The sequence below is a fragment of the Nomascus leucogenys genome, chromosome 19, assembly GCF_006542625.1.
Source record: "Nomascus leucogenys isolate Asia chromosome 19, Asia_NLE_v1, whole genome shotgun sequence".
In the NCBI taxonomy this organism is placed as follows: domain Eukaryota; kingdom Metazoa; phylum Chordata; class Mammalia; order Primates; family Hylobatidae; genus Nomascus; species Nomascus leucogenys.
The window spans coordinates 32,122,054-32,134,875 of NC_044399.1; the positions used below are offsets into that span (position 1 = coordinate 32,122,054).

General features: G+C 45.8%; 1 protein-coding gene across 1 annotated transcript in view; it reads left to right on the forward strand.

Moving 5' to 3' along the window:
• Positions 1-11,005, forward strand: part of LSM12 (LSM12 homolog) — a 33,446-nt gene extending 22,441 nt beyond the window's left edge. The window contains exons 3-5 of the mRNA XM_030800769.1: positions 5,680-5,789; positions 8,095-8,221; positions 9,341-11,005. Of these exons, the coding sequence (XP_030656629.1) occupies positions 5,680-5,789; positions 8,095-8,221; positions 9,341-9,433 (330 nt within the window). The 3' untranslated portion in view covers positions 9,434-11,005. The remainder of the gene's footprint in view (positions 1-5,679; positions 5,790-8,094; positions 8,222-9,340) is intronic.
• The last annotated feature ends 1,817 nt before the right edge of the window (positions 11,006-12,822 follow it).

Here is a 12,822-nt window from a genome sequence, read left to right on the forward strand (position 1 = left end):
TCAGGAGATCGAGACCACGGTGAAAACCCGTCTCTACTAAAAATACAAAAAATTAGCCGGGCGTGGTGGCGGGCGCCTGTAGTCCCAGCTACTCAGAGAGGCTGAGGCAGGAGAATGGCGTGAACCCGGGAGGCGGAGCTTTCAGTGAGCCGAGATTGCGCCACTGCATTCCAGCCTGGGCGACAGAGCAAGACTCCGTCTCAAAAAAAAAGAAATCAACATATTATATGGTTCCATTTATATGAAATATCTAGTAAAGGAAAAACTATAGAAATAGATTGAAGGCCAGGCGTGATGGCTTATGCTTATAATCCCAGCACCTTGGGAGGCTGAGGCGGGCAGATCACGTGGGCAGGAGTTTGAGACCAGCCTGGCCAACATGGTGAAACCCTGTCTCTACTAAAAATACAAAAATTAGCCGGGTGTGGTGGTGGGCACCTGTAATCCCAGCTACTTGGGAGGCTGAGGCAGGAGAATCGCTTGAACCTGGGAGGCGGAGGTTGCAGTGAACCGAGATCGCACCACTGCACTCCAGCCTGGGCGACAGAGCAAGACTTCGTCTCAAAAAAAAAAAGAAATAGATTTTAAAAAGTAATCTTGGTGGCTCTCCCAAGTCTAAAGGGCACATTCTACACTTTCTCTACTGAGGGCAGCTTTTATTGGTTCTCTCCAGTGGTTTGGCAAAAACCATAAACTTACTAACTTGGAATAATTGGGCCATTTATAGGTGTATAGTCATTTGCAAAAATACGTGGGAAAATTTAGATTTGTACAGCAGCTAAATTGAGGGTAGAGTGATAATCGTTTGCTTTACAAAAGAAGGCATATTCATGTTCTGCGTGAGTTTTCATGACAAAAAAGGGCAAGGTAATCTCTCTCTCCCCACCCCCAATTTTGAGAAAAGGAAACACTTCTAGTTTCTTTTATTGAGAGTGGTCTCCCACATTGATGGGGACCCCTAATTGATGGGGTTCTCTCTAGGAGATTTTATCCCATTTGTACAGCTTCCTGGTAAAAGCAGATCCGTGTAGCTGATTCCAGATCCCTAAAGCATTACTGTAGGTTGAGTATATTGGGGGCAAACTGAAAATACATACAGTCAGCTTACAGTCATTTCTGCTGACTTTTCCAAGTGACCCTTTACATCATTTAGCATTTGGGATGTTTGCATTAGAATTGAAATAGAGAATTGTCCATTCTCCCTTGCTTTTGGAGCCTTTAGGGGAGATTGCACTTGCACAACTGGTATTTTGGCGGGGGTAGGGGGTGTATTTTGAAATCATTGTTCTATAACCAGTGTGTCATTGTTACTCAGCCTGTCTAAAGAATCACTTCTGGCTGAGATTTATATCCATTTTATTTTCTCTCTGGCAAAAATTCAAGTGGCTCTTCTTCCAGCTTTTTTTTCTCCCCTTCTCTAGCTTAATTTGTCAGTTCCATTCTTAAACATTCTGCATAGATGCCTGGTTTCCTGAGCCAACTCTTGTCTCTTACTAAATGGGGTGATGTTATGTTTTTAAGCTGCTATGTAGGTGACGACATTTTACTCTTTGAGCGTTCAGACTATCTAGTCAACACAAGCTTTATAGAAGCAGCTTTCTCTGACCCAGCATTCGGAGATGATTTGGATTTTCAGGAATAAACGTTTTTAAAGGGGATTGAGGTTTCAAAGTGAGATCTTCCAGCCTGCTTATAAGGTAAATGCCAGCCTGACCACTAGATGCTTCCCAGGAGCTCTGCCACCCTCCAGTTTTTCCTTCTTTCCTTGAAGACTTCAGATTTTTTTTTTTTTTAAATGGAGACAGGGTCCCACTATGTTACCCAGGCTGGTCTGTAACTGCTGGGCTCAAGTGATCTTCCTGCCTCAGCCTCCCAAAATGCTGGGATTACAGGCGTGAGCCACAGCGCTGGCCGACTTCAGATTTTCTTAAGGCATTGTTTGGAAAGCAAGATTCAAGGAAACTCCTCTTTAGGCTGCAGTGAGCTGAGATTGCGCCACTGCACCAGCCTGGGCCACAGAGCAAGACTCCGTCTCAAAAAAAAAAAAAAAAAAAAGGAAACCCCTCCTTGTTACCGGGGTTTTTTTGGTGCTTGAATAAGTGTTGCTTGTTGCTGCTTAAAATACATCATCAGCAGCTCTTTCCATAGAAACTACAAGGCTTTCTTATTACAGTTGGGATTGCCACTGCTTGGAATGCTGTCAGCCTGTGTGTTTATTTGTCTGTAAAGTTATAGCCTGGTGGGGCCAGAATGGCAGCCAGTCTTGAAAGATTATATATATATATTGCTGCTGTATTTGTCTCTCTCCATGTCCTAGAGATCCTGTGAAAAAGGAGCTCTGGCTTCAGATCACTGCAGAGTTTTGCCATTCTTCCCTCTCTTACCCAGGGAGGCTGAAATGACAGCATGAGCTGGCCTTCTGTGCTCACGCCCGCTCCTCCTTCCTAAGACAGTCTTTGAAACTTGCAAGGACAAGAATACCCATGGCAATTGAAGGCCTCCTTCTTTTTCATAGTCAAACCTAAGCCTTGACAAAGTGCTTAATTTTATAAACAAAGAATTAAGTCACTCGGTTTACTTCCTCTGCTATAAAACTATGCTTGGAACCTGGCGTGGTGGCTCACGCCTGTAATACCAACGCTTTGGGAGGCTGAGGCGGGTGGATCACCTGAGGTCAGGAGTTTGAGACTGGCCTGGCCAACATGGTGAAATCCTGTCTCTACTAAAAATACAAAAAAATGGCCAGGCGTGGTGGCTCATGCCTGTAATCCTAGCACTTAGAGAGGCCCAGGTGGGTGGATCACGAGGTCAGGAGATGGAGACCATCCTGGCTAACACGATGAAACCCCATCTCTACTAAAAAACTACAAAAAAAATTAGCTGGGCGTGGTGGCAGGCGCCTGTAGTCCCAGCTACCTGGGAGGCTGAGGCAGGAGAATGATGTGAACCCGGGAGGCAGAGCTTGCAGTGAGCAGAGCTTGCGCCACTGCACTCCAGCTTGGGTGACAGAGCGAGACTCTGTCTCAGAAAAAAAAAAAAGTTAGCTAGGGATGGTGGCAGGCAACTGTAATCCCAGCTACTCTGGAGGCTGAGACAGGAGAATCGCTTGAACCTGGGAGGCGGAGGTTGCAGTGAGCTGAGATCGTGCCATTGCACTCCAGCCTGGGCAACAAGAGTGAAACTCAATCCTAAGAAAAAAAACTATGCTTGGTTTATGGTTTGATGGATCACTGTAAAAGCAGAATATAAATGTTTGAAGATTCCAAGCATCAAGGTACTTTTGGAACATGCTGTAGGTATGGTCTCCCTATTTTTTTTTGAGATGGAGTCTTGCTCTGTCGCCCAGGCTGGAGTGTAGTGGCGCAATCTCGGCTCACTGCAGTCCCTGCCTCCTAGGTTCAAGCGATTCTCCTGTTTCAGCCTCCTGAGTAGCTGGGATTACAGGCGCGCACCACCACACCCATCTGATTTTTTGTAGAGACGGGGTTTCACCATGTTGGCCAGGTTGGTCTCGAACTCCTGACCTCAGGTGATCCGCCCACCTCGGCCTCACAAAGTGCTGGGCTTATAGGCGTGAGCCACTGGGCCCAGCCAGTGCCCCTTTTTATTTAAGGAACTGATGTTTGGCGACAAATTATGTGTTCTCGCGTGTGTTTGCACATGGGCTGCAGCATTGTTAGACTCAGCTGTTTATGTTCATGGGTCTGAAGAGTCTCCACATTACTTGTTGGACTTTTAAGATGCATTGTTTGCCTTTAATTTGTTTTATTTTTTATTTATTTATTTATTTATTTTTTTGAGATGGAGTCTCGCTGTGTCGCCCAGGCTGGAGTGCAGTGGTGCGATCTTGGCTCACTGCAAGCTCCGCCTCCCGGGTTCACGCCATTCTCCTGCCTCAGCCTCCTGAGTAGCTGGGACTACAGGCGCCCGCCACTGCGCCTGGCTAATTTTTTTTTTGTATTTTTAGTAGAGGCGGGGTTTCACCATGGTCTCGATCTCCTGACCTCGTGATCTGCCCGCCTCGGCCTCCCAAAGTGCTGGGATTACAGGCGTGAGCCACCGCGCCTGGCCTCTTAATTTGTTTTAACTACCTTGTCTAGCACATTTGTTTTGCCTTACACTCAAACAAATTTGTACCTCTGGAATCTCTAGCAACCAGTAGTGTGGGGTGGGGATCAGAAATGTGCTGGAGAGGTGATAGGGATTGACAGGGTAGAAGTTATAAGATTGTAGTAGACTACCAGATTTTACTAGATTTTCTTTTGATCAGTTTGTGGATGGTTCCACCAGAGGGCAGTGAAGGAACAGACATGACGTAGAATTCAGACTCTTCATTTTTCTCAAAAGCAGGACAGTGTTGCCTTTAGCTGAAGTTAAAGGTGGACACCATTTATGGTTAAATTTACTTGAGTCCTGGCTCCCTGTGTGAGCACAGATAATGGTTCTATAAGAGTTTTTAGAGTCTCAAATTGTGGTCTGTGAAGGTGTGGTATGTATTAATTTTTAAACTGGAGGCTCTAGCACAACAGCTGATAAATCCTAATTTTCACTTTGAAATGGAAATTCTGTGTGTGTATGTGTATGTATGTGTGTGTGTATATATATATATATATTTTTTTTTTTTTTTTTTTTTTTTTTTCAAGAGACAGAGTCTCGCTTCTTTGCCCAGGCTGGAGTACAGTAGCATGATCTCGGCACACTGCAACATCTGCCTGCTGGGTTCAAGTAATTCTGCTGCCTCAGCCTTCTGAGTAGCTGGGATTACAGGCGCGCACCACCACGCCCGGCTAATTTTTGTAATTTTAGTAGAGACGGGGTTTCACCATGTTGGCCAGGCTGGTCTCGAACTCCCGACCTCAATGATGCACCCAGTTAGAAGTGTGTGTGTGTGTGTGTGTGTGTGTGTGTTGGTATGTGTGTATGTGTATGTGTATATGTATTTTTTGTTTGTTTTTTTGAGACGGAGTCTTGCCCTGTCACCCAGGCTAGAGTGCAGTGGCGCGATCTCAGCTCCCTGCACCCTGCTCCTCCTGGGTTCAAGCAATTCTCTGTCTCAGCCTCCCAAGTAGCTGGGATTGCAGGAGCCCGCCACCACGCCTGGCTAATTTTTGTGTGTGTGTGTTTTTAGTAGAAACAGGGTTTCAACCACCTTGGCCAGGCTGGTCGTGACCTCCTGACCTTGTGATCCACCTGCCTGGGCCTCCCAAAGTGCTGGGATTACAGTCATGAGCCACCACCTCTGGTGGGAAATGTATATATTTTTAAATCTCTGACCATCATTTGCCATCACATAGTCCTCCAGCCACACTCTATAATGTTAAAAGTGCTTTATTTTCTTCCTAGTGCTTATCACTGTCTGAAATTACCTTGATTTCAGTTCCTTGTTTATAGTCTGTCTCCCCCACCCACTTCAGGCTGTATTTAGCCTAGCATAGTGAATGTCTGGCACATGGTAGGTATGCAGTAAATATTAGAAGGAAGGAAGGAACGTTTTCTTGGAATACCAGTAACTTCAGGTATGTTGTGGATTTTTAAAATTTGTTTCACTTTTCACTTCTGAGAAAACAGAATCTGTCCAAACAAGTCTTTCCTGGCCTCCTTTTTTCAGCTTAGGTCCTGACTGTTGGGAAGAATGAAGATGAATCCTATTCTGAGTCTCTTTCCTCTCTTCCACCCTAGCTTGCCAGCAAAGCACGGACAGAGAAGGAGGAGAAGCTGAGCCAGGCCTATGCAATCAGTGCTGGTGTCTCTCTAGAGGGCCAGCAGCTCTTCCAGACCATTCACAAGACGTGAGTTGGGGGATCAGAGAGGTCCTTTGTCCTGGGGTAATGCTACCTGGTTGTGCTGTCTGGTGGCAGGCTTTTGGGTGATTGTCTTCCTAAAAGTCTACTGGGGAAGCTGGGTAGGATATTGGCAATACACCGGCATCCAGAGGTGCAGGTGCTGTAGCCCCCTTTCCACACAGAAGTGTAATCATGGACAAGTTGTCTTCTCTGGTCTTTAGTTTCTTGTGTGTAAAACTTAGTTTTGGATTAGATTATCCCTAACGGTCCCTTCTAGACCTAGTAGTCCATAACTTAGAACTAGTGATTTCTTCTCTTTGATTTTGTTGTTTTATGCCTTTCTTTAAAAGCTGATGCAGTTTTTATTAAGGGAAAGTTATATCTGTATCACTTTTCCCAGTGTAGATTGGGATGAACACAGGGAGTTAGAGCAGGCCACCTTCTTACCACCTCTTAAAAGACATTTTGTTGGTCGGGCGCGGTGGCTCAAGCCTGTAATCCCAGCACTTTGGGAGGCCGAGGTGGGCGGATCACCTGAGGTCGGGAGTTCCAGACCAGCCTGACCAACATGGTGAAACCCCCATCTCTACTAAAAATACAAAATTAGCCAGGCGTGGTGGTGCATGCCTGTAATCCCAGCTACTTGGGAGGCTGAGGCAGGAGATTTGCTTGAACCCTGGAGGTGGAGGTTGCGGTGAGCCGAGACTGTGCATTGCTCTCCAGCCTGGGTGACAAGAGCAAAACTCTGTCTCAAAAAAAAAAAAAAAAAAAAAAAGACATTTTGTCACAGCAGAAGTCATTTGACTCTCCACTAGCTTCCCTAGCTGCTGAAAAACTGGAAGATTTGACACCCCTCTCCACCCCCCCTCCCCCCCGCCCCACACTGCCATCTGTTACTCTGTTTAACCACCCTGGATCTGGTGCACAGATGGCAGCTGGCACCAGAGCTGTTTGAGGCCATGGTGTGAGTATCTGAACATTTACAGGTATGTGAAGGAACTCCCAGTCGCATCAGCTGCCCTGGGGCTTCCCAGTTGTGAACTGGAATGGGTTTTCCCAGTCTGGCAAGTGCCCAACTGTCTGATAATTGAGAAGAGCCAGTCTGAAAAGCAGCTCCCATTATGGGTGATAAGGGTCAGAGTATAGATCATAGTAAGATGGGGAGTTTGTTCTCTCTCTCTTTTTTTGAGTCGGAGTCTCACTCTGTTGCCAGGCTGGAGTCCAATGGTGCAATCTTGGCTCACCGCAATCTCTGCCTCCCAGGTTCAAGTGATTCTCCTGCTTCACCCTCCCGAGTAACTGGGACTACAGGCGCGCAGTCCCACGCCCAGCTAATTTTTGTATTTTTAGTAGAGACAGGGTTTCATCATGTTGGCCAGGATGGTCTTGATCTCCTGACCTCATGATCCGCCCGCTTTGGCCTCCCAAAGTACTGGGATTACAGGCGTGAGCCACCGCGCCCAGCCTTTCTTTTTTTTTTTTTTTTTTTTTTTTGAGACAGGGTCTCACTTTTATTGCCTAGGTTAGAGTGCAGTGGTGCAATTTTAGCTTACTGTAGCCTCGATCTCCCCGGCTCAGGTGATTCTCCCACCTCAGCCTCCGGAGTAACTGGGACTACAGACGCATGCCACCACTACCGGCTAATTTTTTGTATGTATTTTTAGTAGAGACGAGTTTTTGCCATATTGCCCAGGCTGGTCTCCAACTCCTGGACTCAAGCCATCTACCCGCCTCGGCCTCCCAAAGCACGGGGATTACAGATGTGAGCCACCACGCCTGGCCTGTTCTCCTGTCTTTCTAAAGGTGGTATTTCTCCCTAGGCCAATGATTGGCAAACTGTGCCAGCAGGCCACATCTGCTCATCTGTTTTACCTATTGTCCATGGCTACTTTTGTACAACTATGGCAGAACTCAGTGCTAGTTGTAACAGATGATATGGCCTGCAAAGCCTAAAATGTTTGTTAAGAGACCCTTAAGAGAAAAAGTTTGCCAGCCTCTGCCCTAGGCTGCTATCTTAGTTTGGATTCTTGAGGCCACCATCACATTTTTATGATTCTCCAGGTCTCTGATGCTTCAGAGTAACAATTTCTGGGCTCTACCGAGAATAAATGTGCATGAGTTTCATTGCTTTTCTAGCCAGTGGCACCCAAGGAATGTTTCTTGGCTACTATATGGGCTGCTGGCATCTAGTTGTTGGCTGAGTGGTGAGCTGGGAACTTGGGATCAGCCTTCTGGAGTTATTTATTCATCAGACAGGAGATGTGGGATGCCCCCAAGAGGTTACATTTTGCCTGCTGTCTTCTCCTTCCAGCATTAAAGACTGTAAATGGCAAGAAAAAAACATCGTAGTCATGGAAGAAGTTGTTATTACACCCCCATATCAAGTGGAAAACTGTAAAGGCAAAGAAGGGAGTGCACTGAGCCATGTACGCAAAATAGTAAGTAAAGGAGCCTTCAGACTTTAGGGGAGAGAGGATGGTTCCTCCGGCCTTCAGTCTTTAGCACCAGACCAGGACATTGTGCTACAGTCTCTGCCTCCTCTAGCAGCCCTGTCTGGGCTCCCTGCCTTCCCCGTACTGTGGGGGCTCTGCAGCTGTTGCTTGGCCACTCCTGTGGGAATGGAACCACTGGGTGGTATGGAATGAAGTGAGTGGGTGACCCTACGTCGTTTGCTGGCTTTTTGGAATTAGCAAGACTGTTCCATGGTATTGGGCCTGAGCAGTTTCTCTCATCCCATATTGAGTTTTTCTTTTTTAGAGACAGAGTCTCGCTCTGTCGCCCATGCTGGAGTGCAGTGGCACGATCTCAGCTCACTGCAACTTCGCCTCCCGGGTTCAAGCGATTCTCCTGCCTCAGCCTCCCGAGTACCTGGGACTACAGGCATATGCCACCACACCCGGCTAGAGATGGGGTTTCACCATGTTGGCCAGGCTGGTCTCGAACTCCTGACCTGAAGTGATCTGCCCACCTTGGCCTCCCAAAGTGCTGGGATTGCAGGTATGAGCCACCACGCCTGGCCCCATTTTGGGTTTTTCTTAGCTGCAGATACCCTTCTAGAAAGATCTAGTTGGTATAAATCAGTTGCCGTCGGTGTCTCTGACCCTGCATATGTCACTGGACTTAGCATTTGTTAAACTTAAAAAACACTCCTGCTTTTTTTTTTCCTCTGAGGAACATTGGGAGACCAACATTGTAGATGTAGGAGGTATGATAAGACTGTAATTCCTCCACCAGCTTTTCATTTTTTACTTGTGTATAGAAGAGAGGAGGAGTTTAGGTCATGATAATCTCCCCTTATTATATTTTATAGTTTAGTTTGTAGATTCACCTTCTTCTAGCCAATCTTAGTGGAAAATGCAAAAAAAAATGTGGCTGAAGCAGGAGGCCCTGGCCTACCTTGTGGTTGGGAAGGCCAATAGACAGCAAGGGCAAAGGTGCCTGGATATTATTACATGGGCTGGACAGCCAGGATGGGGCTGTGGAAACCTGGGTTGGATTGTTTGGGAGACCTTTCTTCCCCATCTCCTTTTTGACCTGGGTTGCCTGGTCTTTTTCAGGTTGAAAAACATTTTAGAGACGTGGAAAGCCAAAAGATACTGCAACGTTCACAAGCCCAGCAACCACAGAAGGAGGCTGCCCTGTCATCCTGAGTCCGTACACATGGAGGACTCTTCCAGCATCCAGCCAAGGAGGCGCTGGTGGTGGCTTCAGCGGAGGCAGGCCGGGGGAGGGAAGGGATCCTATATGTCCTGTTGGCTCTTAACAAAGGGTCAGCATTTCCAAATCTTAGACTTGAACAAACAAAACACCCAACAAAAAAGAACAAGAGAATAATTTAAAAGTTGAATCATTACTTGACTAACAGACTTCGGTCCACCATGTCCTTTTCACAGCCCTCTTCTGGAACAGTCACCTTGTTAATTTTATTTTTGAAAATTCTTTTCCCACTCTGCCCTTTTACTTCTGACTTTCTTTTCCTAGTCTGTTCCTGCCATTCTGTTTTTATAAGTGGCTACACTTGCCTTCTGAATGATTGAAAGAAACTTTTACATCTTTTCTTCCAAAATAAAAGTAACAAGCTGACTGTGATTCTTAAGTTGAGACCAGAGCAGCAAACGTCTCACTTTAAATTTTTGTTTTCTTTTCCTTTTTTTCTTTTCTTTTTTTTTTTTTTTTTTTTTTTTTTGCAAAGGGCATGGCTTGAATTAGTTTTATTTTTCTTAACTTTAAATATATATATGAAAATATATATTAAAATGTTCTCTAAATATTTTCTGCTTCTTGCAGGTCTCTTTTTACTAGATCATGGCTGTTCTTCCCACCTCACCCCTCTGAAAATAAAAATGTATTGCCCTCCCCACCATCCATCATAGCTAGGCCACTAACTTGACTTGGTGCAAGAGATTCTTGCTGCGAACTTTGTAGAGCCAGTGTGCAGATAGAATTTGGCTTTGAGGGTTCCTGATGGCTTTTTAGTCTTTAACTGTGTGTGTACCAGTCTCACATTTGGCCCAAACCTCAGGATTCTCCCTCTGCCTGTCTTACTTCATGGTACTGGAAGAACTTCCTCGCCACTCTCTCCACATGAGAGAGTCAGCTGCCCTTTCTCCTGTGCCTCTGCAGGAAGAACTCTCTTGCATGGCACATCTCAGCTCCTCTTTGAGGGATAATTTTCTTTGATAAGAAACCTAGAGTCCATTTACTCTGACCTCTCTTTAAATCTATATCCAGAGCCACTAGCCCAGGAAAAAGCTTGGGTGACCCATAATTTCTCTTCTCCTGCTGCCCTCTTGCTCTTATGCCCCACCTCAACTCCCCTTAAATTTTACAAGCTTATGACAGTTTGTATGTGCTCAGCCAATGAGCAGAAAACCTGGAAAGAATTTCAGCCCACCAGTTTGTCTGGTTGACTAACCTGCTGAGAGCTAAAATTGGTACCCATTGCCCCGTGCCTTCAGGCAGTCTCCTGGGGCAGAGTATGCCACCATCCGAATATCAGGCACTGAGTGGGATGTGGGTGATGCTCACATGACTGGCTAGAGCTTTGGGGGTGGGGTGGGGGTTAACTACTATTTTTTTTGGCCATGATCTCTTTCCCCTTCCTTTTTTTTTAATTAAATAAATGGATCAAAATTAAATAATTCAAGCCCTGCCTTCAAAATGAATTTTTTTTTTAGTATTATTTAGCAAAAACAATAAAACCCAAATTTTTTTAACCATCACTCATGTCTCAGGTTTGTGCGTCCTTTAGAGGCCCCAGGGGAGAGGATCCAAGGTACCCTAAGACGGTACATCTGTCTGGTTTGACCTTTCCCTTTAGAGTCTCTTCTTCCTACTATTTACCCTCTCTTTTCACCCCCATGGACTCATCCAGAAATATAATGCAGGGTGTAATTTAAGATGGGGGTCCAGGGTTTGGAGTGGTGTGTAGGTGGAGTGTGGGAAAAAGGCTGTAGTCACATACATAGAACCATTTGTTACAGGACTGTTTGGAGGCACAAATGGTCGTCGAGCTGAGAAGTAAACTTTCAGATCCACCTGCCACTGGTCAGAACTTGATTTAAAGAATTGAGCCTTTGATTTAGCCTACATGGGAATGTAGACTTAGAGAAGGTGAGAGAGGGAGAAGGGAAGAGACCTTGTAAGATCTAGAAAGCCTAAGAGATACAGTGAAACGAGTGGAGGTGATTAGTGGGAAACAGCAAGCCTTGGGAGGAAGCTCTTCATCATGTGTCCCGCATCTTCCTGTCCCCCCCCCCCCCCATTAGTCTTAATTCTGTAAATGGGGGGGGGAAGTGAGTACCAACTGGGTTTGGCAGGAAGCACTTTTGACTCCTTAGTTTTAGTTGCTAAAATGATGTGGAACTTTAAGCAGTTCAGGAGGCGGAGTTAGTGTGGTTGGAAAGGCAGGCAGTGAGGTGTGGAAGAAAGAACAAGGGCTTTGATAACTTCATTCTTCATGTTGTTCCTGGATAAGTCATTTCATCTTTCTTAGCCTTAAATTTCCCAACTGTAAATGTGGAAATAATATCCATCTCCTAGGATTGATATGAAGGGTTAATAAGATATTTTAAAAGCCTAATACTTAGAAAGTGCTCTGTAAATGTTAGTATAAATGTTAGCTTGATCCTTGGATAGTTAAATCTGGAGGTGAGATTGGAGTAGATGATTTCCAGAAGTTCCATGTTTGCTTTAGAAGCCTTAGTTTAGACCAGGTGCACTAGCTCATGCCTGTAGTCCCAGCACTTTGCGAGGCCAAGGCAGGAGCTCAAGACCATTCTGGATGGCATAGTGAGACCCCCCATCTCTACAAAAAATAGGTTTAAAAAAAATTAGGCAGATGCGATGGTACATGCCTGTAGTCCCAACTACTTGGGAGACTGAGGTGGGAGGATCACTTGAGCCAGGGGGGTTGAGGCTGCAGTGAGTTGTGATTGTACCACTGCACTCTAGGATGCACTCCAACCTGGTGACAGCAAAATACTGTCTCTTTAAAAAAAAAAAAAAAAAAAAGGCTTTGTTTAGATGGCATTTTAAGGGAGGCTAATATGTAAAGCACCTGGGCAGATCTGGTTCAGGCAGGGGTAGGGGTCTCAGAGCCCTGCCCTCGGTCTCACAGATCTCACCCCTTAACCCTTCCTTGGAGTGCCTAAGGAATGCTTTTGATTATAATTTTTTTTTGAGATGGAGTTTTACTCTTGTCGCCCAGGCTGGAGTGCAATGGTGCGATCTCGGCTCACTGCAACCTCCGCCTCCTGGGTTCAACCGATTCTCCTGCCTCAGCCCCCTGAGTAGCTGGGATTACAGGCACGTGCCACCATGCCTGGCTAATTTTGTATTTTTAGTAGAGACAGGGTTTCTCCACGTTGGTCAGGCTGGTCTCAAACTCCCAACCTCAGGTGATCCACCCGTCTCGGCCTGCCATAGTGCTGGGATTACAGGCGTGAGCCACCGCACCTGGCCTTGATTATAATTTTCAAAAGTATTTTTCAGAATAGAGAATGAGTTCCCCTGAGGCCAAGTGACTTGTCTAGATGTG